The 22,270-nt window shown below is 29.5% G+C and overlaps 6 protein-coding genes across 6 annotated transcripts; 5 read left to right on the plus strand and 1 right to left on the minus strand.

Annotated features, from left to right (window-relative positions):
* The first annotated feature begins 499 nt into the window (after positions 1-499).
* On the plus strand, positions 500-3,233 carry LOC128957617 (sorting nexin-2-like). Its single transcript, XM_054303416.1, has 4 exons — positions 500-879; positions 994-1,893; positions 2,165-2,608; positions 2,906-3,233. Exons 1-4 carry the CDS (start codon positions 754-756, stop codon positions 3,107-3,109), a joined length of 1,674 nt encoding a protein of 557 aa, XP_054159391.1. The 5' UTR covers positions 500-753; the 3' UTR covers positions 3,110-3,233.
* Positions 3,234-3,690: 457 nt separating this feature from the next.
* LOC128957634 (ribonuclease P/MRP protein subunit POP5-like) lies at positions 3,691-4,345 on the plus strand. Its single transcript, XM_054303435.1, has one exon. The coding sequence runs from the start codon at positions 3,782-3,784 to the stop codon at positions 4,337-4,339; it is 558 nt and encodes a 185-aa protein (XP_054159410.1). The 5' UTR covers positions 3,691-3,781; the 3' UTR covers positions 4,340-4,345.
* Positions 4,346-5,008: 663 nt separating this feature from the next.
* Positions 5,009-6,638, plus strand: LOC128957623 (peptidyl-alpha-hydroxyglycine alpha-amidating lyase 2-like). Its single transcript, XM_054303423.1, has 5 exons — positions 5,009-5,265; positions 5,379-5,551; positions 5,619-6,088; positions 6,172-6,288; positions 6,366-6,638. Exons 1-5 carry the CDS (start codon positions 5,164-5,166, stop codon positions 6,587-6,589), a joined length of 1,086 nt encoding a protein of 361 aa, XP_054159398.1. The 5' UTR covers positions 5,009-5,163; the 3' UTR covers positions 6,590-6,638.
* A 1,678-nt stretch (positions 6,639-8,316) lies between these two features.
* On the plus strand, positions 8,317-14,612 carry LOC128957776 (A disintegrin and metalloproteinase with thrombospondin motifs 7-like). The gene is made up of 18 exons (XM_054303589.1): positions 8,317-8,323; positions 9,611-9,972; positions 10,071-10,230; positions 10,617-10,765; positions 10,831-11,129; positions 11,427-11,496; positions 11,565-11,647; positions 11,747-11,890; positions 12,014-12,084; positions 12,210-12,528; positions 12,612-12,675; positions 12,738-12,843; positions 12,919-13,046; positions 13,126-13,246; positions 13,312-13,556; positions 13,630-13,759; positions 13,872-14,223; positions 14,591-14,612. Exons 1-18 carry the CDS (start codon positions 8,317-8,319, stop codon positions 14,610-14,612), a joined length of 2,832 nt encoding a protein of 943 aa, XP_054159564.1.
* A 3,267-nt stretch (positions 14,613-17,879) lies between these two features.
* Positions 17,880-18,746, plus strand: LOC128957633 (protein salivary glands marred-like). The gene is made up of 2 exons (XM_054303434.1): positions 17,880-18,077; positions 18,278-18,746. The coding sequence occupies exons 1-2, from the start codon at positions 17,880-17,882 to the stop codon at positions 18,644-18,646; spliced, it is 567 nt and encodes a 188-aa protein (XP_054159409.1). The 3' UTR covers positions 18,647-18,746.
* Positions 18,747-19,367: 621 nt separating this feature from the next.
* On the minus strand, positions 19,368-21,385 carry LOC128957777 (mannosylglucosyl-3-phosphoglycerate phosphatase-like). Its single transcript, XM_054303590.1, has 5 exons — positions 21,061-21,385; positions 20,902-20,988; positions 20,688-20,827; positions 20,499-20,615; positions 19,368-20,426 (listed from the first exon to the last, which is right to left on the minus strand). Exons 1-5 carry the CDS (start codon positions 21,251-21,253, stop codon positions 19,368-19,370), a joined length of 1,596 nt encoding a protein of 531 aa, XP_054159565.1. The 5' UTR covers positions 21,254-21,385.
* Between the last annotated feature and the right edge of the window lie 885 nt (positions 21,386-22,270).

Below are 22,270 nucleotides of genomic sequence, written 5' to 3' on the forward strand. Positions count from 1 at the left end.
AATAATAATAAATTTATAGCACTTTATATATACCGTAAATTTTATAACACTTTTTTTACATAACCTAAGAATCTATTATTTATATTTGCAAATGATATAAATCACACATAAGTTTTTCATATAAATTATTTATTTATTTTAAATCTAATGAATAAATTGATAAAAATGTAAAAAATAAATCATACACCAAAACAAAAACTAAATTATAGGCTGATAATTATAATAATAATAATATATCATAAATTTATTATAACAAAAATTAACAAATAATTAATAAATATATTATTTATTTATTTTTAATAGTTAGCGACAAATAGTTGCGACAGTAAATACTTGAAGACTACTCGACTGTAATACACACACACTGTTTATTGACTACACTATTACAGTACAGTACAGTGTATTTAGTAGTGTTTATGTATTGGACTCGACTGTTAGGCGCATATGTATTGCAGTGAAAATTATATGATACCTAAAAACCCAAACCAAATGACTAATACATATTAAATAGAGTTTCGTATATAAAAAGCTTTGAGTTAAACGTCAAGTCTATATCACAACAACACTACAACACAAACACATATACACAGCAAGTATTAACACATTTGACTCGTCATTGCATTCAATGAATGAGTAGTCAATTGATTGCAAATTATTAACTAAAGTGTCGTTTGAAGTGAAGAGAGTGTGTGTTGTGTTTGAATTGAAAAAGTCTGAGAGAGTCTGTGTTTATTAGACAACAGGCAGAAAAAAATGGCAGAAACTGGTGATCATTCAACGGTTCCGCCCCCAAGACATCGTCAAACAAGAGACCTATTCGACTCCGACGGCGACGATGACAGCGATACCAATGAAGATCTATTCGTGTCGACCGTTGAGGTGAGTCGTGTGAAGAAGAAATTTAAAAAAACTACTACTTCTTCATTTGCGCGGCATTTGTCTTAAAAAAAAGAAATTGTATTTTATTTTTTGTGGTTTTTTGTTTGTTTACAGAGTCATCCAGTGGTGGATTCAAATGAGACCAAATTGGAGCCCAAGAACAACATTATCGACAACAACACAACGTTTGATAATCCGATCGGCGATTTGATTGTCAGCCATGAGATCAATTTGGATGACGACGACGACAGCAACTATGAACGCAACAGTACATCCAATGCGGCAAATAATAGTTCAAAGCAAGTGATGAACGGCATTGACGGTATCGGCGGTCGCAAAGTTGTCACCAATGACCTGTTGGACAAATCGTCGACATTACCAATTGATTCGACGAAAGCAATTTTGTCGACCACTTCATCCATTACCTCGAGTGCAATCGATTCACGCAAACCAAATCAGGACTCATCGATATCGTCGTCGTCGGTCACAAACAAAATCAGTTCCAATGAACGACACATTAATGTAACGGTTGGTGAACCGCAACGCATTGGCGAAGGCATGTCATCGTATGTTGTCTACAAAGTGGAAACAAAAACTGATTATCCGTACTTCAGAAGATCTCATTTTTCTGTGAATCGCCGGTTCAGTGACTTTTTGGGTCTTCACGACAAACTGTCGGAAAAACACTTACATTTGGGTCGTATTATTCCGCCGACGCCCGAAAAGAATGCCGTCGGTATGGCTAAAGTGAAGATGTCGTCCAAAGAGGAAAGTCTATCGTCGTCGCAGTTTGTCGAACGTCGAAGAGCCGCACTCGAGCGCTATCTTAACCGAAACGCATTACATCCGACACTGTGTGCCGATCCAGACTTTCGCGAGTTTCTCGAATTAGATACCGATTTGCCGAAAGCGACCAATACGTCGGCATTGAGCGGAGCCGGCGTCAAACGGTTGCTCAGCCGTGTCGGCGACACTGTTAACAAAATGACATTCCGTATGGATGAATCTGATCCGGTATTATACCATATTTTTCAATTGAATTTCTAAAAAAATCATATCTTTTACTTATTGCTTGAAACTTATATATATATTACAAAATAATTTACTCTTAATTAATGTAATTTCACGCTAACCTCGATAGTCATATATATCTAATGTTAGTTCACTACAGGTAAACAACTGTTGCTTTTATTTTCATCTAAACTATGATATCTTTTTTGATAAAAATGTCTAAATATTTTATGATTTTTTTTGTTTTAATGATAATTCTTTTTTGATGATCCAGTGGTTTGAAGAAAAACAGAACCAAATTGAAAATCTTGACCAACAGTTAAGAAAACTATACACAAGTGTCGAAGCGCTTATACATCATCGCAAAGAACTGACACAGACTACCGGTGCGTTTGCCAGAAGTGCTGCAATGCTTGGCAATTGCGAAGAACATACATCACTATCGTGTGCATTGTCACAGTTGGCCGAAACTCAAGAAAAAGTTGAACAGTTGTACAACAAACAAGTGGACAACGATTTTGTCTATTTGGGTGAACTACTCAAAGACTACATAGCAATGATCGGTGCCGTCAAAGACGCCTTTCATCAGAGAGTCAAAGTGTTTCAGATGTGGCAACACTCGCAACAAATGTTGACCAAAAAACGGGAGATAAAGGCTAAGCTCGAGTTGGCCCTCAAGACAGACAAGTTATCGCAGGCAAATGATGAAGTGCTTGAGGTATTTACTCATCAGTTTTATATTGTAATCATTTTGATTATTACTCCCCCTTTTTGTTTGACAAATGTTTAGTTTATTTATGATATCATATATAATACTACATTATAACGATATAAATGACAAATTGTTTTATTTAAAGGCAATAATATTATTTTGATTTAATTGATTAGATATCACAGTTGTGTTTACAATAGATTCAATTTCATTGCCCACAAAGTTGTTTGAATACCCATATGACTATTGTTTGACTAATTTAATCTAAATTTTATTTGTTTTGTTTTGTTTCTGTAATTCAAGTGGGAATCAAAGGTCAGCAGAGGTCAAGAAGAATTTGAGAGCATCTCGAAGACTATACGCCTGGAGGTCGAGCGCTTTGAGGTGTCGCGGATCAGGGATTTCAAAGATAGTATCATTAAATACATGGAGTCTCTACTTGATAGCCAACAACAACTTATTAAATACTGGGAGGCATTCCTACCCGAGGCCAAGGCTATCGCTTGATTGCCAATTGATATGATTTTTTAATTATTAAAAAAAGATGTTTTATTATTGATATTATTAATTATTATTATTATTAATATATATTTATTATTATTATTAGTTTTTCCAGATATTATATTATATTACCTATATATTTCGATTATTGATATTATGAAAAATTGTTTTATTATAAAAATGATGATAATTATATATATATTGTATTATGAAATTGTTCACAATTTTTGTCATGAAAAAAACAAATAAAAATTGTTGTTTTTTACTAAATTAATTTGTGTGTTTTGTTATTAATAAATTAAAATAAATTATATGCTAATTAAATTAATTATTTAAATTTAAATAAGTTAAATTATTAAATTAATACCATATGATATACTGTATATATTTAATACCAGTTATAGGTATAAATTTATAATACATTAAGTAATTTAAAGTAATAATTCATATAATTAAGCAATTAGTTTGAATAAATAATGTTTATTTTAACAAAATTTAAATTACCTATAGTTTTGATTTGAAAAATGCAATAACAATATGATTGCATACATACTGTATGATTGTATTTCAAAAAATATAACATTAATAATAAAACTTCAATAAAACAACAACTCGTGTAAAGTGTGGAAACAAAACACGTGTTTTCTGTGTTTTGTATTTATATTTAAATTTGAAGACATGGTTCGTGTGAAGCGTCGCTATCTATGCTTTGAAGTGGTGCCGAATGGTGGGGACCACAACTTGACTACTGGTTATCGTAAGCTAGATATCACCGAACGACAGGTTCGCGACACTGTTCGCCAGACAATTGCCGACATTTACGGTGACTACGGATTGGCATCGGTTCAGCTGTCGTTTAGTCTAAAACGATTCAATCAGACGACACGGACCGGTGTGTTGGCCATTAAACGATCGGTTCATACCATACTGTTAACGGCACTGCCGTTTGTCAAACGTATCAATCAGTTGGACTGTTTTCTGAAGAGTATTCATCTGTCGGGAACTATCAGAGGCTGTCTGAAGGCGCTCGCCGTTCATCACAACAAACAGATCGTCAAATTGAGAGGACAGTTGTCGAAGACGACAAGTTCATCATTATTATCATCGGTAGCCAATCAGCGGCTGATCAGCGATATCGAGAGCGCTCACAAAGATATCGAGACCTCGCTTTTGGTCCATCGGATAGCATATCAACCGTCGTCTTCGGCGGCAACTGAGGACAACATTGATGGCTAAAAATATGGGATAATTATTATAATTAATAATTTAAATACAAAATATATTGTAAATATTTGTATTATTTTTTTGATGATTAATGTAATTATTTAACAAATATTTTTTCCTACTATAAATGTTTGTTACTAAATCATATGATATATTATTTAAAAAATTTATCTATTCATCAATGTCATTTTTTGTAATATATATTTTTTATTAATTAAACAATGTTAAGTATTTTTTTGTTATTAAATTTGAATTGCCTTCAACTTAGAAAAAATAATTTCTATTATATTGTTTAAATAGTTATTGTATTAAAAAATAAAACATATGTCAATATTTATTTATATAATTAATTTTGCTTATATTGTTTGCTATAAAATACAGGTATATATATATTTATAATTATAGATATTGTATATAAAATTTAATTATTTATTACATTGAAAAAGTTATTTATATAAATCAAGAATATAAGGAATCTATTGACAGAATTATAACAATATATGTATTAAATTATAATTTTTTTTTTGAAAATATATGGCAAACCTATTGCCAATAAAAACTGATTGACTATGCGCTCAACAAACAACACTATATGTAATAACAAGTTTTCATTGACTGAATTTAATACCTGAGTCGCTGATAGAGAGCAGACATATATATATATATATATAATTTATATATAACTGAGAGTTCAATTAATTTTTGACATTTTCGACTAAAAAAAACATCAGACACTCAACCAGTGATTTGGTGTCGAAAGTGTCAGAAAACAAAAAAATAATTGGTTTCTAATTTCGACTTAAAATCATTCGGAATTAAAATCAATACCGAAGAAGATGTTTGGCTACTATGCGATTGCCATCGCTTTAGTTGTCATCAGTCGTTGCGATTCTGCCTTTTATGGCGATCCGTTGCCAGACTTAGCAGATGTTGATCAGGTTTGTCCATTATTTCGACATCAATTGATCTGAAATTTTTTTCTGAAAAATAATTATGTGGTAATTATGATATTGAAATCATTTTTTTCTTTGATTATTATTTTCGATTTTAGAATTTTCGTGTCGAAAGAATGAACGATTGGCAGCAAAGAAAGTCAGCCAAAGAAGTAGACAATTGGCCAAAAAAAGAAACGTTAGACCGATTGGGTCAGGTGTCCGGTGTGGCCACCAGTCGGGACAACAATGTACATGTCTTTCACAGAGTTGACAGAGTTTGGGACCAAAGGTTTGTATCAAATAATAATAATAATAATAATTACAATTATCATTACAATATTGGATCAAATTTACAGAACATTTAATTTGTATAATATCTATAATAACAAAAATGGACCGCCGATTGCCAACGACACTGTCCTAGTGTTGGATCCCAACGATGGCAAAGTGATGAAATCGTGGGGCGCCAACAGGTTTTATGTGCCGCACGGTATAAGTGTTGATCCTCAGGGAAACGTATGGCTAACAGACGTGGCATTGCATCAGGTGTTCCGTTTCAAGAGCGACCAATTGGCCGAACCGGATCTGGTTTTGGGCGAACGTTTTGTTCCCGGTAATGATGACAAACACTTTTGTAAGCCGACAGATGTGGCCATATCGTCGTCGGGAATGATCTACATTAGCGACGGTTACTGTAATTCACGGATTATGATGTTCTCGCCCGAGGGTCACTTTGTTGGCCAGTTCGGTACAAACGACCAGATGTTGGTTCCGCACAGTCTGACACTATTGGAAACGGATGACTTGATATGTGTGGCTGATAGAGGTATTTATCAAATATTGATATCTGTATTATGTTTTTGTTTTTTTTAAATGGATTTATATTAAAAATCTGTTATTTATTTACAGAAAACCGACGAATACTTTGCTATACGGCCGGACTTAATGGAGAAAAAAGTGCCGGAAAACTGGTATTCAATGTACAACACAAACAATTGGGACGAGTCTTTGCCATTGACCACATCGGTAGGCATTAGCTCTGATTTTTTTTTAATTTTATGGCAATTTTTTTAATGATAATTAATTTTTGTTGGATTTATTAGGCGATATTTTATTGGCCGTAAACGGACCCGACATGAATAGTGTTCCGCCAAAAGGATTGAGCCTTGACTTGGCCACCGAGCAATTGGTGGACGTTTGGGAGCCAACTACTGGACACTTGGAGGAACCGCACGATTTGGCCGTTTCGGCAGACAGTACATCATTTTTTGTCGGACAGATTTCAATCAAATCGCAGAAAAAAATATTTAAATTTACAATACTTTAAATTTGATTTCTAATTATTATTATTTATTATTTATTTTTTTAATTTTAATTACAGGTAATATAATATATATAAATATATATATATATAAATAGATAGATATTCTTATGTACAGTATATTGAATTGTTGTCTCTATTATCTCACTATTTTATAGTTTATTTATTATCAATATAATAGTAATTACAGGTATTCTTATATTAGTAATTATGATATTACCGGTAATATTATAGTTAATATTAATATATTTGTTGGTATTATAATTGTTTGTTTGTTTATTGGTGTGAATTTTATAGTTGTTTTTATTTGTGTAAAATTTGAATTATTATTTTTTTTGATGAGAAAAACTCGAATTGTGATATAATTTTTAATTTCTTATAAATTTTATTAGTATTTTTTCTTCTCAATTATTAAATAATGAATTCAAATATTATATATTTTGTTGAGATATATTGATAGTTATTTAATATATGTCCTCCAAAAAAATTATATAAATATACACATTTCCATGAAATAATGTAAAATATGATACAATATATTATGACATTTTTTCAAGTTATGTAATAAGTGTTTTCATTTTATATATATATATTTATTTCATTAACGGGTTAAATGCATTCCTCTCTTTCTCTGTATTTACACTATAAATATTTGTTTGTCATTATTATTATTATTATTTTATAAGTTGTTTAATAAATTGATATTTTTGATTTTTTTAAAAATGAAAATAGTAAAATCCATTACTTAATTTTAATTAAAACTATATTATAAATCAAATTAATAATTTAAGAGAATAGTTTTGTTGACACATTTTTCCCAGTAATCATAATTTAATAAAAACATATTTTGAATCAATTATTATTTATTGTCTCCTATTTTGGCCAAACTTATACTATGTATTAAGCATGAAAAATAAAAAAATATTTTTAAAAAAAACTTTTTGGTTACATTGTGACGGGGAGGAGTTATTTTAAATAATGTAAATTATGTAAATAAATTTAGGGGTTTTCTAGTTTTATTTAAAATGTTTGTTGAAATGCTTGATCGGAGTCAAATAAAAATAGTTTATATTAGATATTAATAAGTTATTAGTTTAGTTTATAGAGAATATAAAGACATACAGAATATTCTGTTAACTTTAAATACAATTTTATTAAATATATTGACAACAATCAACATTTAATTGGTCTAATTGCTAAATATAAACTTTTTAAGCCAATTTTTTAAATAAACAAATTAAATTTAATTAGTAATATACAGTATATTTAATAATTATATGAATGTTTAAGCAACTTATAGTTTTGACTAAACGAATAACAATTATTAAATGTTTAGCGATTTTTTTTAGCTAAAGTTATTTCAAATATTTACTAATTTATTAAATACAAACAAAAAAATAACAAAACAATATTTATTTATAAAAAACTTTTGGAAAATTTGAATTCCTATAATATCTATCAGAGAAAGACCACAAACAAAATATTTATAAAATAAAACTAAAAAGTAATTTTGTTTTCAAAACTATTCAAATAAAGTCATCTCATGAGAGGGAGAGAGAGAGAGAGAGAGAGTTGAGAAAAAAGACATCGAAAAAACGGCATCAAAAAGGAAGTCATAAATTATATTAAAAATTTTAACGGTATATATATATATATATATATATATATATATATATATATTTATATTTATAAGACATTAAGATTCTCGTTTTTTATGTAAAAAAAGTTAAGCAATGTTTAGTGAGTGGGAGCCAACAAAAATCACTCAACTTTATGTCATTTAATATATTAATTTCATTTTAAAACAAATTGCGTGCATTTTTATGGTGTGAAATACTGTGTATACTGATATACTGTATATAAATATATGTATATTTTTGTTACCCAGCCGTCGGACGCCAACAAATAACTACCAGTGCTATCACTTGATAGAAAACGAGAGGGACTCTTGTATATTACTGTCAGGTATTATATTTATTTATCATTTTTTTTGTGGAGACTGTCATTCAATATCATCCACACAACAAAAATCTAAAGCAAACTTCAAATTTCATTCAACAAAACTGTCTAAAAAAAGTTTCGCACATTTCGTGGAAAACCGCTTAACATTTCATTGACTCTTATCTTTTGCAAAAAAAATTGTTCAATAAATATATATTTATTTAAGTTATATTATATACTGTGTGTATATATAAGTGTTTTTACGTATATATATAAATTATAACATTATATTATAAATCTTTTTTTAAAAATTACTTTATTATTATTATTTTGTATTAAAAGACATTTGTTTGAAAGTGACTTTTATATATATATATATACTGTATATTTCCGTCAATAATAAGAAAGTTTTTAATTACTATACTATAAATATATATATTAAAAAATATTGTATTTTTTATATTTTGATAGTTAAATATATAATTTGATGTTTCAAATGTGCAACTATTTAGCCAAATCTAAAAATATGTTATTTTCAAAGTTTTTGGATCATATCTTGAAATAGAAATCGTTAGCAATGTTTTTGTCAAATGTTTGTCTATGGCTTTCATTAATTTTGCATTTTTTCATAATAAATCATTTTATTTTTGGTGAGTCTACGATTAAATTATTATTTATATATATCTATATATTTATATATAATTTAATATTATTTAAATTCCATGAATTATTATTATTATTATTATTATTATTATTATTATTATTATTAACAACCAGTTATTAAAATCAGTCGATATTAATGTTATCATTTAATGTCTGTATTAATTAATGTTAAAATTTTTTATGTCATAAGTTTATTTATGAAAGTTTTATTGCATGTTATTACTATACTTACAATAGTTTTATTATATACACTTTAGATTAATAAATTTCTTAGTAAATCAATGACTTATGTATTTTTTATGTAAATTTTTTTTTAAATAATTAATTTTTATATTTATTTCAAGATTATATATATTAAGATATAATTTTTTTAAATCAATATATTTAACAACAAAAAAACTATTGAATATATTTTATCAAAAGTACAATCATATGAAATACAAATTCCTGAAAAGATTTCATCGGACGGACGTTTCATATCTTATACATTGAATCACGAGTTGTCGACTCGAAAGACCAGATCCAGTGACAGTCAATCAGATGATGTCTACTATTCAATTCCGTTACAATCATACGGCAAACTTGTACTATCATTGTCACCAAATAAGCGATTGTTGGCGCCATCGGTAATAGTAGAAAAATGGACCGATGATGGACTAATCGGATCCAACAGTGACGACCTATCGTCACATTTATTTAATCCGATAAAGAAATTTTGTTATTACGAAGGATTTATACGCAATATTACCAACAGTTTGGTTTCAGTATCAACTTGTGATGGACTGGTAATACTATTACTAATATTCATAATAATAATAAAGTGTTTTATTTGTGTTAATCAACAATAAGAATATTCTTTAAACAAAATAATCTGTTTCTCCAGAGAGGAGTCATTCGTATCGATGGAAATGATCTGTTTATTGAGCCGATTGAGGCTAATGTCAATCACAAGCAACCAAATCATCATAAAATCACCAAAAGATCAGTTGAACAATACAATCAAAACAACAATAATTTTCCAGAAAAAATATGTGGAGTTAAAAGTATGATTTTTTTAAAAATTGAATTAATTATATGATAATTACTATTTTTGTTGATAATTTCAACAAAATATTTACTAAATTATTTATTTATTTATGACTGTTAAGTATTTTACAATTATTTATAAAACTTTAGACATACCAGGAATTAAACTAAATTTAGTAATACTAGGAAATTGTAAATTGTTTTTTAAAAAATTATTGAAATTAAAAACTAATTAAAAGAAATTTATGACTATAATAAATAATGATTTAATAAATTAATAAATCATAATTAATAGGGTCTTTACTGTCAGTTTGAGAATTTTCAAAAACGATAATTAAATTTTTAAATAAATTATATAATATATTCAATATATTATTAACTGAAATAAATGTCAAACATTTAGATGAATATGAATCAGGAATTCAAAGACGTAAGCGTTGGGAAACAAAAAGAAAACATCAAAACAAACAACAAAACTATACATCTCTTAGAAAGAGATCCGTCAGCCTTGAGAGGAATGTAGAGACACTCATAGTGGCCGACCCGACAATGGTCAGTATCATCACCCGATTTGTTGTTACCGATAAATAGATAGTCAGATCATTATTATCTATTAGGTTGACTATTATACCGATGAAGACCTACAGATGTATATATTGACAATCATGAATGTGGTCAGCGGACTATACCACGACCACAGTATAGGAAATGCCATCAACATAATCATAGTACGGGTGATTTTGCTGCAAAATCAGACCACTACCGCCACTACGACCACACATCGATTGGCCACTAATTTTTCGGATAGTACGGCACCCAATGCTACATTGAAAAACTTTTGTCGCTGGCAACAGGTAATCAATCCGCCAGAGGAAGGACATCCCAATCATCACGACACCGCTGTACTCATCACTAGGTATCTTAAAAAAATATCAATTAAAAAATATAGGTATTAATAACACACTCATAAAATTATAGACAAAGTTTTTATCAAAAAAAAACACAAAATAGTTAAATCCTATATAAAGAAATTCAATACTTAATTATTAGTTTATTTACTGATATTTTAGTATTAAATCTATCAAATTACCAACTGATTAGTGAAATAAATTAATGATTAAAAAAATATCACAAATCTATTAAAATATTTTTAGAAAAAATTTATTATTTTTGTTTTTATTGTTTTTAAAAATATTGGTTTTTTAATTAATAGAAATAATATATGTCGGACACCAAATGATAAACTATGCAATTCATTGGGATTGGCAGAAATTGCAGGAATGGTAGTCCAAAAAAATTATATAAAATTTTTTGTAATAGATATTATTAAAAAAAATATCTATAACTATAGTGTCAACCACTGAGAAGCTGTGCCCTAACTGAAGATACCGGACTATCGCTCGCTTTCACAATTGCTCACGAAATTGGACACAAGTATTGAGAAAAAATTAATTAATTAATTTTTATAATTAAATCTTAAAAAACAATTATTTTCAATATAATACTCGGTATTATGTTTTTTCTGGTGATTAGTTTCGGTATGAGTCACGACGGTTCCCATAATCATTGTGTAACATCCGATGGACACAAACATCATATAATGTCTCCCAGTCTTACATTGGATACAATACCCGTTTGGTCTAATTGTAGCCGAACTGAAATCACTAATTTTCTCGAGTAAGATATATGATACTAATTATTATTAATTATATATTTTTATGAAACTTATTATTATAATTATAATAATTTTTAAATATTTATATTACTAAATAAAAAATACTATAACTATAATCTCTGAAGTCGTGAATGGGGTTATTGTTTGGATGACGAGCCAACTCAACACGTGTTTAATTATCCAGAATTACCGGCAGGTGATTCACTATTAGTTATTTTTGTTTATAATTAAATTTTATTTATTATTAAATCATTGTTTATATAATATTATACTAACAAAATAACTGTATATCCATTATATATTGATATATGGGATACTTAGGCACAATGTATAACACCGACCATCAGTGCCGACTCCAATACGGACCCGAATCCAAGTACTGCAACGAAATGCAAGACGTAAACCTGTGCGAGACGTTGTGGTGTCAAACTGGCGACCAATGTATATCTAAGCTAAAGCCGGCGGCCGAAGGAACTATTTGCGGACAGAATCGGTGGTGTTATTTGGGTGAATGTGTGGAAATTGGTGAACGCCCGCCGGCCATTGACGGCGAATGGGGTCCCTGGTCTAACTGGTCGGACTGTTCCCGGGAATGCGGGGCCGGAGTTATGTATTCCGAACGGGAATGCAATAATCCATTGTATGTATTCATCCATTTGTGTACAATATTTTACAATTAAGAAATTTTTTTTATCGAAATTTTTAAATATTTCATATTAAAAGACCATCAAATGGTGGCCGATATTGTATTGGCGAAAGAAAACGATATAAAGTTTGTAATACACAGGTATTTCATTGTACACCAAAAAAATAATATAATTACAAAAATTGTTTAAAAATTTTCATTAGCCGTGCGGTTATAGTAATAAAACATTTCGTGCCATACAATGTAGTTCATATGATGGCATTGAATTTAAAGGACAGTATTATAAATGGCAACCCGTGCTAACACCGGGTTTGTATTTTTTTAAACATTATTTAAAATATTTGTTATTAATATATATAAAAAACATAAATTATTAATTAATAGCCACTCCGTGTGAACTCTATTGCAAACCCGAAGGTAAATCATTTTCAATACGTCTATCAGACACTGTCATCGACGGTACGCCCTGTCGTCGGGGCAGTAAAGACATGTGCGTCAATGGCATGTGTCGGGTATGTTATTCAGGGTAAATGTAAATAATAAAAAAATAAACTAATAATTGGTGTCATTCTCCCCCTTTCTGTCCATAAGAGTGTCTCCTGTGACTGGAATTTTGACTCTGAATCTCAAGAGGACAGGTGTGGTATTTGTGGCGGCGATAGTACTCAATGTTTAACAATCAAAGGAAATTTCAATCAAACTAAAGGATTTGGTGAGAAAACTATAAAATATATATTATTTTATTTTTAAAAATAAAATAAAATCATCATTTTTAAGGTTACATCCAAATATTATACTTACCGGAAGGGGTGTCCAATTTGAAAGTCGAAAAACTATACGCCGACGATAATTATTTGGCTGTTATGGACAATAAGGGAGAGTATATATTGAACGGCGATTTCATGATTGACTGGACGGGTGAATATTCATTATACGACACTACAGTCTATTATGATAGAGATTCTGGCGGTAAGGAGACACTGCAGGTGCCGGGACTACTGCGCGGCAATATCACGATTATGGTATATAATAGTCATCATATATATATTAATTGTATACAAAATTTAGTTATTTATTTATTATTTATTTTTTTAGTTATTATTTCAATCGGAAAATCGTGGCATCAAATGGGAGTATACTGTGGCTAATGTTAACCATAGCCGTAGTCCAGAGTTTGAGTGGCTTTTGGATGAATACGGCATTTGCTCGCAAACTTGCGGAAGAGGTTCGGGAATACAAATTAATATTGATTTTTGTGTTTATTAACAATTAAGTTGTAAAACAATTAATTTATTGGTTGTTAAATAATATCTCTCTCTCTCTCTCTCTCTCAATAGGCATTCAAATCCGTAAAGTTCGCTGCTATGAGAAAGAGGGCGGTCTGGTTGAAGATAAATACTGTTACCGATTGTCATCGAAACCGTTAGAAGAGAAGCGAATCTGCAATCAAAACAACTGTCCGGCCCGATGGTGGTCAGGTCCGTGGCAACACTGTAACGCTACCTGTGATAGTAATAAGGGTGTCCGCAAAAGATCGGTACTGTGTGTCCGATCTATGGATTCCGATGAACAGTTGGCTCTCCGAAACAGTGAATGTGACGCTACGGTAAAACCTTTGGATTCAGAAGAATGTATTTATCAGAAGCCATGTCCTAAAAGTACAACAACTACTACTAACTCAATCAACAACAACAACAACAACAACAACAACAACATCACCACAAGCACCAGCAGATCTGTAAGTGAGTCGACCACAACTCAGCTTAATATTGTAAAAACTTGATAATTATTAATTATATTTATATATTTTAATAATTAATATTTATATTTAATATGAACTAGATAAATTTTGAACTTAAATACAATGTTTTTTTTTAATTTTCAATCATTACAATCAGAAATGATATTATAAGTTTTAAAAGTTTAATATTAAATTTATTATACCTGTAATACCTGTGTTGTATAAAATTTATATAATTAATACATGTAGATAGTTAATTTGCAAAAGTTAATTTTAATGAATTTTAAAAATAATTTTAATGATAACACCTATAAGGTGTGCTAAAAATAGATTATAATCATTATCATTTGGATATAAATTTATATTCAGTTACACAGTATATAAAATAAATTATCATCAAATTTATTTTGTGTATAATTTGTTTATGTGTATTACTTATTTGTGTGTGTGTGTGTGTGTGTGTGTGTGTGTGTGTTATTGTATTTATTATTTTATTATAATAAGATTTCATTAAAAGTATATTTTGATATTAATTTATACACTTAATTATATATTCAATAAATCAAATTTATATACTGTACAGTATATCATTTAAATAAGTTACAAAAGTATTGTAGTATCAAAAATAGTCTATTTTAAATAGATAATATCTTTAATAATTATATTTTTGTTTTATTTTATTTATGTTTTTAAAAAAATAATTCAGTATCTTTATATTAAAAATAAATTAATAATAACAATAATAATATATTACTTTATAAAAAAAAATTATCGGTATATAAAAAAATAAAATTAATATATAAGATATATAATGAAAAATAAATGTTAAATGATTATGAATTAATAATAATGTAATGTAACAGATCTTATGTGAATAAAATTTAATAATACTTTATGACATTAATAAAACTTTAAATTATTATATTAAAAATGATTTTTCTATACAATAAATTTGTTGGTTTTTTGTTTGTTTGTTTGTTACAGTAGTAATAATTACAATATCAACAAATGTTGATCAGTCGAGTTCAGCATCGGTTATGACTATCGGTTGGTTGGTTTCAAAACACATATTATCGTCAAATTTCATTTGACTTTCATTTAAACAGTTGTCAAATGCGGTGCCAAATGATGTACTGTTTGGTGGACACAACTGATGATAAACGTTGACCACATTAGCTCTGATTTGATACGATCGGCCGACAGCTTGTTTCGGCTCATTGTCAACAATAGACTTATTATTCTGTGACTGTTGTAGTCGTTGTTGTTGTCGTTGTCGTCGATCAAACTGAATGGTCATCAAAAATGGTATTTTAATCGAGTAGCTGTTGGGCATCAGCAGCCATACGGCCATCAATAGAGTAAGTAATACAGTACTGAAAGACAAGAATCCGAAGACTGGTATCACCAGATAGAGAGGTATTTGTCGAAATGTTGTGGCCATGAAATGGCCAAACGAGTCGCCAAATGCCTTGAGTGGCAAAAAGATTAATTCGGCGAACAGTTCGCCGACAATTGTCAACGGGTTTATCTCCCAAATGGGATCAACAGTGACGGCCCGGTAGTAATCCTGGCGTCGCTGTTCGTAGTCATAGACATAGTGGCGAATCCATGAGATGAAACTAAGCGACTCGTGTCGGTAGAGACAGTCTTCAGGCGTCTGCAAGACGTAACACTGTTTGCGACTCAGTTCAAGCAAATATTTTTGCCGCCACTTCCACACTATCGACGCTGATATTAATAAAATTGTGGCCACAATTACAAGAGATTTCGGACTCAAACAACTATTAAAGTTTGTCGTCGACGATATCAATGTCTTGATTGAGTTCAACAGATATGATTTGATTATAACAAATGTCGTGAATGTAATCATCGCATAAATGACTAGTTTGGTCATCAATTGAAACAACGATGTAATCCATAGTGACCAATGATTGTCGTCATTTGCAGCCAAAACCAGATCATTGATGAATTCGTGTATTGTCTCTTCAAACTCTTCCAGTTGTTCACTGTTGAGTCTATGATAGTCTTGCGAAAGATAATGTCTTAGTAGGTGCACATCGCGCCCAGCAATTGTCGATACTAGTCGTATGCGGTGGTCATCATCGGGTGATAATGGCGACGATGACGATGTGTTAGTTATAACGGTGTCCAACTTATCCACCAATCGGGTCAGACATTTCCGTACGAAGTGATCGACGCGGCGGCTGTTACGGGTCTTGTCATACAATAAGTCGGTATCAGCTGATCCACCGATAGCTGGCTGATTGGTACCAATGGCTTGGTTTCGGCCCAAGTCATTGACATCGGTTTTATGGTCACCATAAAAGACTAGTAACCAGTAATAGATCCATGTATTTGATGGCCACATGTTTTGTTTGTAGCGATTATTGATGTCATCACTTGTTTATACACTACAGTAAACAACACTAAACTATACGTCACTCTAATATATACTGTATATTAACAATAAGCACAAAATCATTTACACAAAATCATTTACAAACAAACAAAAAATTAGTACAGTTTATTATACGATTGTTTCATCATATAATAAATAGTATAAAAGCAATCGTATAATAAACTGTATTAATTTTTTGTTTGTTTGTAAATGATTTTGTGTAAATGATTTTGTGCTTATTGTAAATGTTTGACGTTTACGTATAGAAAACTTTTTGTTGTATTAATTAATATAATAATAATAATAAATGCTATTTAAATGTGACGTTCAATGTGTTTGTCAGTTCAATATTTTTTATACGTATGTACTACTACTACACTCTTATATTAATTAATTAATTATTAGTATATAATATTTGTAGCATATTTTTGTTGTAATGATTTATTAAAATACTGTTTTATCAGATTATATATCATATATCATAAATAAATAGATTATTTTTATAATAATAATATATTACAAAAATTGATGTAATAATAATTTGTATATAAAAATAATATGTGAATAATATTCACTGAATATACTGTACAGTAGTATTACTGCCAGTGATTGCATAAAATACAATATAATAGTATTGTATTATTATTGATATCCTATCTGAGCGCAGATGTCTTGGAGTTTATGACATATGTTTAGGATCCGTTGTATTTTGTGGTGTGGACTGACTGAGTGAATGAGTGAGAAGAAAGAAAGAAAGAGAGAGAGAGAGAGAGAGAGAGAGAGAGAGAGAGAGATTTCAGGGCTCAGTCATAGAAAAATAAAAATCATTTCAAAGAGAGTATAATTGTTGAATATATGATATTACAAACGTTTTGATGCCTTATCTTTCATATTGATATCATATTTGAATTCAAATTTTTAAATAATTTTTTTTTTAAATTAATAATAATAATTAATATTCAATCAATTTTATACAGATTATTTGTATTAAAATTTTACAACGATTTTTTTTATCATTATATATATTTATATATTGTATTATATGATAATAAAAATTTAAGTGATGTTATATAATAATCTTAAGTAATAAACAACAAAAAAATAACATAAAATATCTGATATCTAATATACTGTTTAATAATAATAATAATAATAATAATAATAATAATAATAATAATAATAATAATAATAATAATAATAATAATAATGAGTGACTTTAAGGCACAAGATCTGAGTATTTCTCTTCAGAAGAAACTGTTGGGAAAGATGGCAAAGAAAAGTTTGGCCAAACTGTTCATCGATGACATATCGGCCCAATTGTTGGACAATTTGCACCGATTATCCAAATTTAATGGACAGTACGAAAAAAAGGAGTCAAACAAAATTGTTAAACATATTATTAAGGTATTATCAATAAATTTAAAAAAAAAACTATTTAATCCATTAATTATTTTTTATCAATCAATTGAATATCGACTCTATATGTTTTTAATAGTTGTTTAAAAAAATCTAATAATTTAATATAACATATGTGTAATAACAGTTGAAATAACTATTAATTATAATTAATTAATTGTTTTATAAATTTTTTGTTTGTTTATCAGTTGATAATAAAAACAGCAATAATTGCCAAAAACGACTGTTTCACTGACGATGACCTAACAGATGCCGAAATATTGAAAGAAGAATTCCGATCGATATGTATGACTATCGTATCGTTTCATGAATTGGACTTTTCCTACGACCGAAACTATTTGATCTCATCGCTGGACAAATGCAAACAAACACTCAAACGACTGCTGAAGAAGTATTTGTCTAATAAATCCATGGATCGAATCGAAATGATCTTCAATTTCTATACAAAACCAGAATTTTTGGACACATTCTTCCGGCAAACAGACGGAGAGATTAAACATCTGAGAGATGATATCATCAGAGACTTAAGTATTTTACTGGAAAAGGGACTCATTTGATAAGTTATGTGATTTTTTTTATTAACAAAAATAATTCAAGTCATTAACAATTTTTTAAAAATATTATATATTTATTTGTATTTATAATACATTTTTTATATATGGCATAATAAATTATACTGTTTTGTATAAAACAATTTTTTAATAGCAATTTTATTTGTCATTAATTGACACATTTTTTAAATATTAGCAATTATTGTATTATCAATGTCAATTTTAGGGATAAACAAACTATCATTAATAAATTTTTGTATGAATACAATAATTTAAATATATATTATATATAAAATATTAAGTGATATTATAAAATTAATTACATGTCAAGTCATTATAGATTTTTTAAAAATATAATAATTTGTAATATTGATATACTGTACCGGTATATTAATGTATACCATATTTACTCACATTTAACTATACGAAAATTTTTTTTAATCAATATTTATAATATTCACATCAATATTGTTGCAATAATTAAGGCTCAAATATACAATAATAATGAAAATTGAATTTAAACCTAAAACAAAGTGTCAACTTAAAAACAATTTTAAGACAATTAATAATTTTAAATACAAACAGTGTTTTTATTTGTAAATACATTTTTTTATTATTATTATATCATATACTAAATTTATATTAAAATTTGTTTATATATTAAAAAACAATAAAACTTTAATTGTAAAAAATTTAACTAAATTTGTTTAATTTCTAAAAAAATAAGTTAAACACTATTATCGATTAAAACAGTGATACGTCCGTCAAGTTTTGGCTCATATTTGCGTAATTGATATTCACTTGCAATGAGATCATGGCTTGGATTAGGAGAAGCCATTGGATGACTAACACTACAGACCAGACTTTGAGTATTAGACTCGGAATCAGTGGTCAGATTAGCCACAGATTCAAAATACTTCTTAACTAAATCAAAAAGATTAGTACAAATCTCTTCTGTGACTAATGGTTCGCATTCTTTGAGTACAGAATAACCGTCTTTTCCTTTGAATAGAAAATCTTTGGTTACTAAACGATAACTTTTATCTAAATCTAGAGGTTGTCCTCCAATTAAAACACATTTAGGATCCACTCGACACCCGACGGGTCGGTTTGGTGTAAAAGCATAGTTAATTCGTGAGACCTGTGCAAAGCTACCGTCCAGTATTGGCCAATGAGCTACAGCGCACTCGAGTGTTTGCCACAGCTGTCGACCCGTAACTGTTAAAACTACCAGTCCGTCCATCATCGGTAAGATACGTACCAAATCTGCCATTTTAAACGAACCACTCGGATGTATTTGGTCGCTACGAAACGTACCGGAATTCAGGACAACAGCATCGGCACCGGTAGTGACTAATACGATATCACAGATAAAGTTTCCTAAATTTGTTTCCCGACATCTGATGGCCGAGAATCGGGCGTCTAATGATTCATTGATAACACCCAACTCGGTGTCCAATTGTTTGTCAACAATAGTCGAGTATTTCCTTAGTTTGGCTTTCAGATCCGGATCTTCTGTAAAATCGTATGAATTCACACGTATTTCTCGACATTTAATTTGATATTTTTGTTGATGATTATCATCAGAGGTAAACTCGACATCGATTTTGCTGAATTGCCGAAAATCTGTACCACTTTTAATGCACCATTTATTAGCCACACAAGTAATCTTATGGTCGTGATCGTGGCCGCCGAGTATTAGATCAATTTCGTCGACATTTTCGGCTAAACGATAGTCATTGTGCCAACGCATATGTGTTAATGCTATTACAAAGTCTACATTTTCCTGTAATCATAATAATAAACAATTTAGACATCGATTACCGATTAAAAAATATTTTTAAAAAATAGAATCTACTGTTTCTTTCAAATGTTTGGCCAGTTTTCTGCCTTCCGATATAAAGTCTTTATATGTAAACGGATCGTCAATTAGATCTGTAACCCACTGTTCCTCAACCAAACCTATTATACCTATCTATTACGGTAATTATGAAATCAAAATAATGATAACAAAATTTATCAAAAAAATACTAAATAAATTGTTTACTTTTTTGTCATTTTTGTGGACAATATGCGATATCAGGCCATCAGCTAATGGACGATCAGTTTGTGGATCAAATACATTGGACATAAGCCATGGTATGGCAGTTCTGGTCGCAAATGACTTGAGATGTTCAATACCAAAGTCTTTAGACATTATTTAAAGATTTACCGGTAATTAAAAGCCTTTAACTAAATGAAGATAAAGTCAATAAACATACCGAAGTCATGGTTTCCAAACAGTGCACAATCCACGGCCAGTGACCGCAAAACGGGTATCATTTGGTCGCCTTTGGTGAATGTGCTCACTATAGTGATGGACAACAACAACAAAATCATCATTAGATTTCATCAAATAAGATATGTTTAATGAACTCAACTGATCGACGGCGCCATTATATCACCGCTGAAGAGGATCAATGGATTGCATTGTTGTCGATGTGCATTAAAAGCCGTCACCATTCTGGCCGCGCCACCCGACGGCTCCAATTCGCGCGGATCTACGTTATAGCAGTCATTAAAGTGAAGTATTGTTAGTACAGTTGGTGGCGACGACTTGTCATCGATGGTCATAACTGTTGATTATAAAGGATATCTTCTAATCAATAGATTCGTGTCTTTTTAGATAATAAAAACTAAAAACAAAGTTTTGTAAAAATATTTATTTATTTATTTTTATTGAAAACGTTTTTCGAAAACTAATGTAAACACAAAAACACATGATTTCGAACATCAATAACAACATTGCATAACATTATTGTTGTTATTATTAATATACAGTATTATCGATGTGATTATCATTGTTGTAACCAAACTAAAAATCAGTTAAAAATTTTATATATAAAAAGATAATACAAGATATGTATATAATGTAGATTATATAATATAATATAATAATAACATAAATTTATATTTATACGATATTATTTTTACAGTTAAATGAAAAAAAAGTTTATAAAAATTATAAATCAAAACATTGCAGAAAGTTTTTCACAAAAAATTATAATTAAATGTTTGTTATAAATATGACAAAATGTCATAATTATTATACAATTGAAAAAAAGTTTTAAATTTTTATTTTTTCGTATTTTACGCTAATTGATTGGTTTGCAAAATGCAATTCAATAAGTTATTGATAATAATTATTGCCAATAACACAAATATCCAACTTTTGTTTGATACGTTTGGTCAGCGGTTTGTTATACAAACCGTTTACAATCAGAAACTCTTTGCTGTGATGACTGACGGCACCAAATGATAGCTGAAAGTCGCACAACGCCTTCAGTGGATTCGTTAGCTTCGCATAAATGGTCGGATCGTTGTCCACGGTTTATGAAAGATCCACGATCTCAAAGAGCTACGCGATCTTGACTTAGAGGGTGCGCCCTATGGCTACACACCGTTTTGCGAAAGTCGTAAAGATATGGACGGAATCCGGTTCTGGAAGTCCGGCTATTGGGCCACACATTTGCACGGAAGAAGGTATTACATCAGTGCTCTCTATGTCGTTGATCTCCAAAAATTTTGCCGATTGACTGCCGGCGACCGACTACGGGGTCAATGATCCCAACTCACTGTCCAATTTGCATC

Source organism: Oppia nitens, unplaced genomic scaffold (assembly GCF_028296485.1).
Source record: "Oppia nitens isolate AA-2021 unplaced genomic scaffold, nextdenovo-longstitch-racon4-pilon3 scaffold3_pilon_pilon_pilon, whole genome shotgun sequence".
Classification (NCBI taxonomy): domain Eukaryota; kingdom Metazoa; phylum Arthropoda; class Arachnida; order Sarcoptiformes; family Oppiidae; genus Oppia; species Oppia nitens.

Excerpts from the sequence above, each read along its gene's own strand:
- LOC128957617 (XM_054303416.1), top strand. The coding sequence starts at position 754 with ATGGCAGAAACTGGTGATCATTCAACGGTTCCGCCCCCAAGACATCGT. Across the intron at positions 880-993 it reads TATTCGTGTCGACCGTTGAG|AGTCATCCAGTGGTGGATTC; the intron begins GTGAGTCGTGTG and ends GTTTGTTTACAG. Across the intron at positions 2,609-2,905 it reads CAAATGATGAAGTGCTTGAG|TGGGAATCAAAGGTCAGCAG; the intron begins GTATTTACTCAT and ends CTGTAATTCAAG.
- LOC128957634 (XM_054303435.1), top strand. The coding sequence starts at position 3,782 with ATGGTTCGTGTGAAGCGTCGCTATCTATGCTTTGAAGTGGTGCCGAAT.
- LOC128957623 (XM_054303423.1), top strand. The coding sequence starts at position 5,164 with ATGTTTGGCTACTATGCGATTGCCATCGCTTTAGTTGTCATCAGTCGT. Across the intron at positions 5,266-5,378 it reads ACTTAGCAGATGTTGATCAG|AATTTTCGTGTCGAAAGAAT; the intron begins GTTTGTCCATTA and ends TTTCGATTTTAG. Across the intron at positions 5,552-5,618 it reads GACAGAGTTTGGGACCAAAG|AACATTTAATTTGTATAATA; the intron begins GTTTGTATCAAA and ends TCAAATTTACAG.
- LOC128957776 (XM_054303589.1), top strand. Across the intron at positions 10,231-10,616 it reads AAAAATATGTGGAGTTAAAA|ATGAATATGAATCAGGAATT; the intron begins GTATGATTTTTT and ends TCAAACATTTAG. Across the intron at positions 14,224-14,590 it reads ACTACTAACTCAATCAACAA|GTGTGCTAAAAATAGATTAT; the intron begins CAACAACAACAA and ends AACACCTATAAG.
- LOC128957633 (XM_054303434.1), top strand. The coding sequence starts at position 17,880 with ATGAGTGACTTTAAGGCACAAGATCTGAGTATTTCTCTTCAGAAGAAA. Across the intron at positions 18,078-18,277 it reads TTGTTAAACATATTATTAAG|TTGATAATAAAAACAGCAAT; the intron begins GTATTATCAATA and ends TTTGTTTATCAG.
- LOC128957777 (XM_054303590.1), bottom strand. The coding sequence starts at position 21,253 with ATGACCATCGATGACAAGTCGTCGCCACCAACTGTACTAACAATACTT. Across the intron at positions 20,828-20,901 it reads GTTTGGAAACCATGACTTCG|ACTTTGGTATTGAACATCTC; the intron begins GTATGTTTATTG and ends TAATGTCTAAAG. Across the intron at positions 20,427-20,498 it reads CCAAACATTTGAAAGAAACA|GAAAATGTAGACTTTGTAAT; the intron begins GTAGATTCTATT and ends TTATGATTACAG.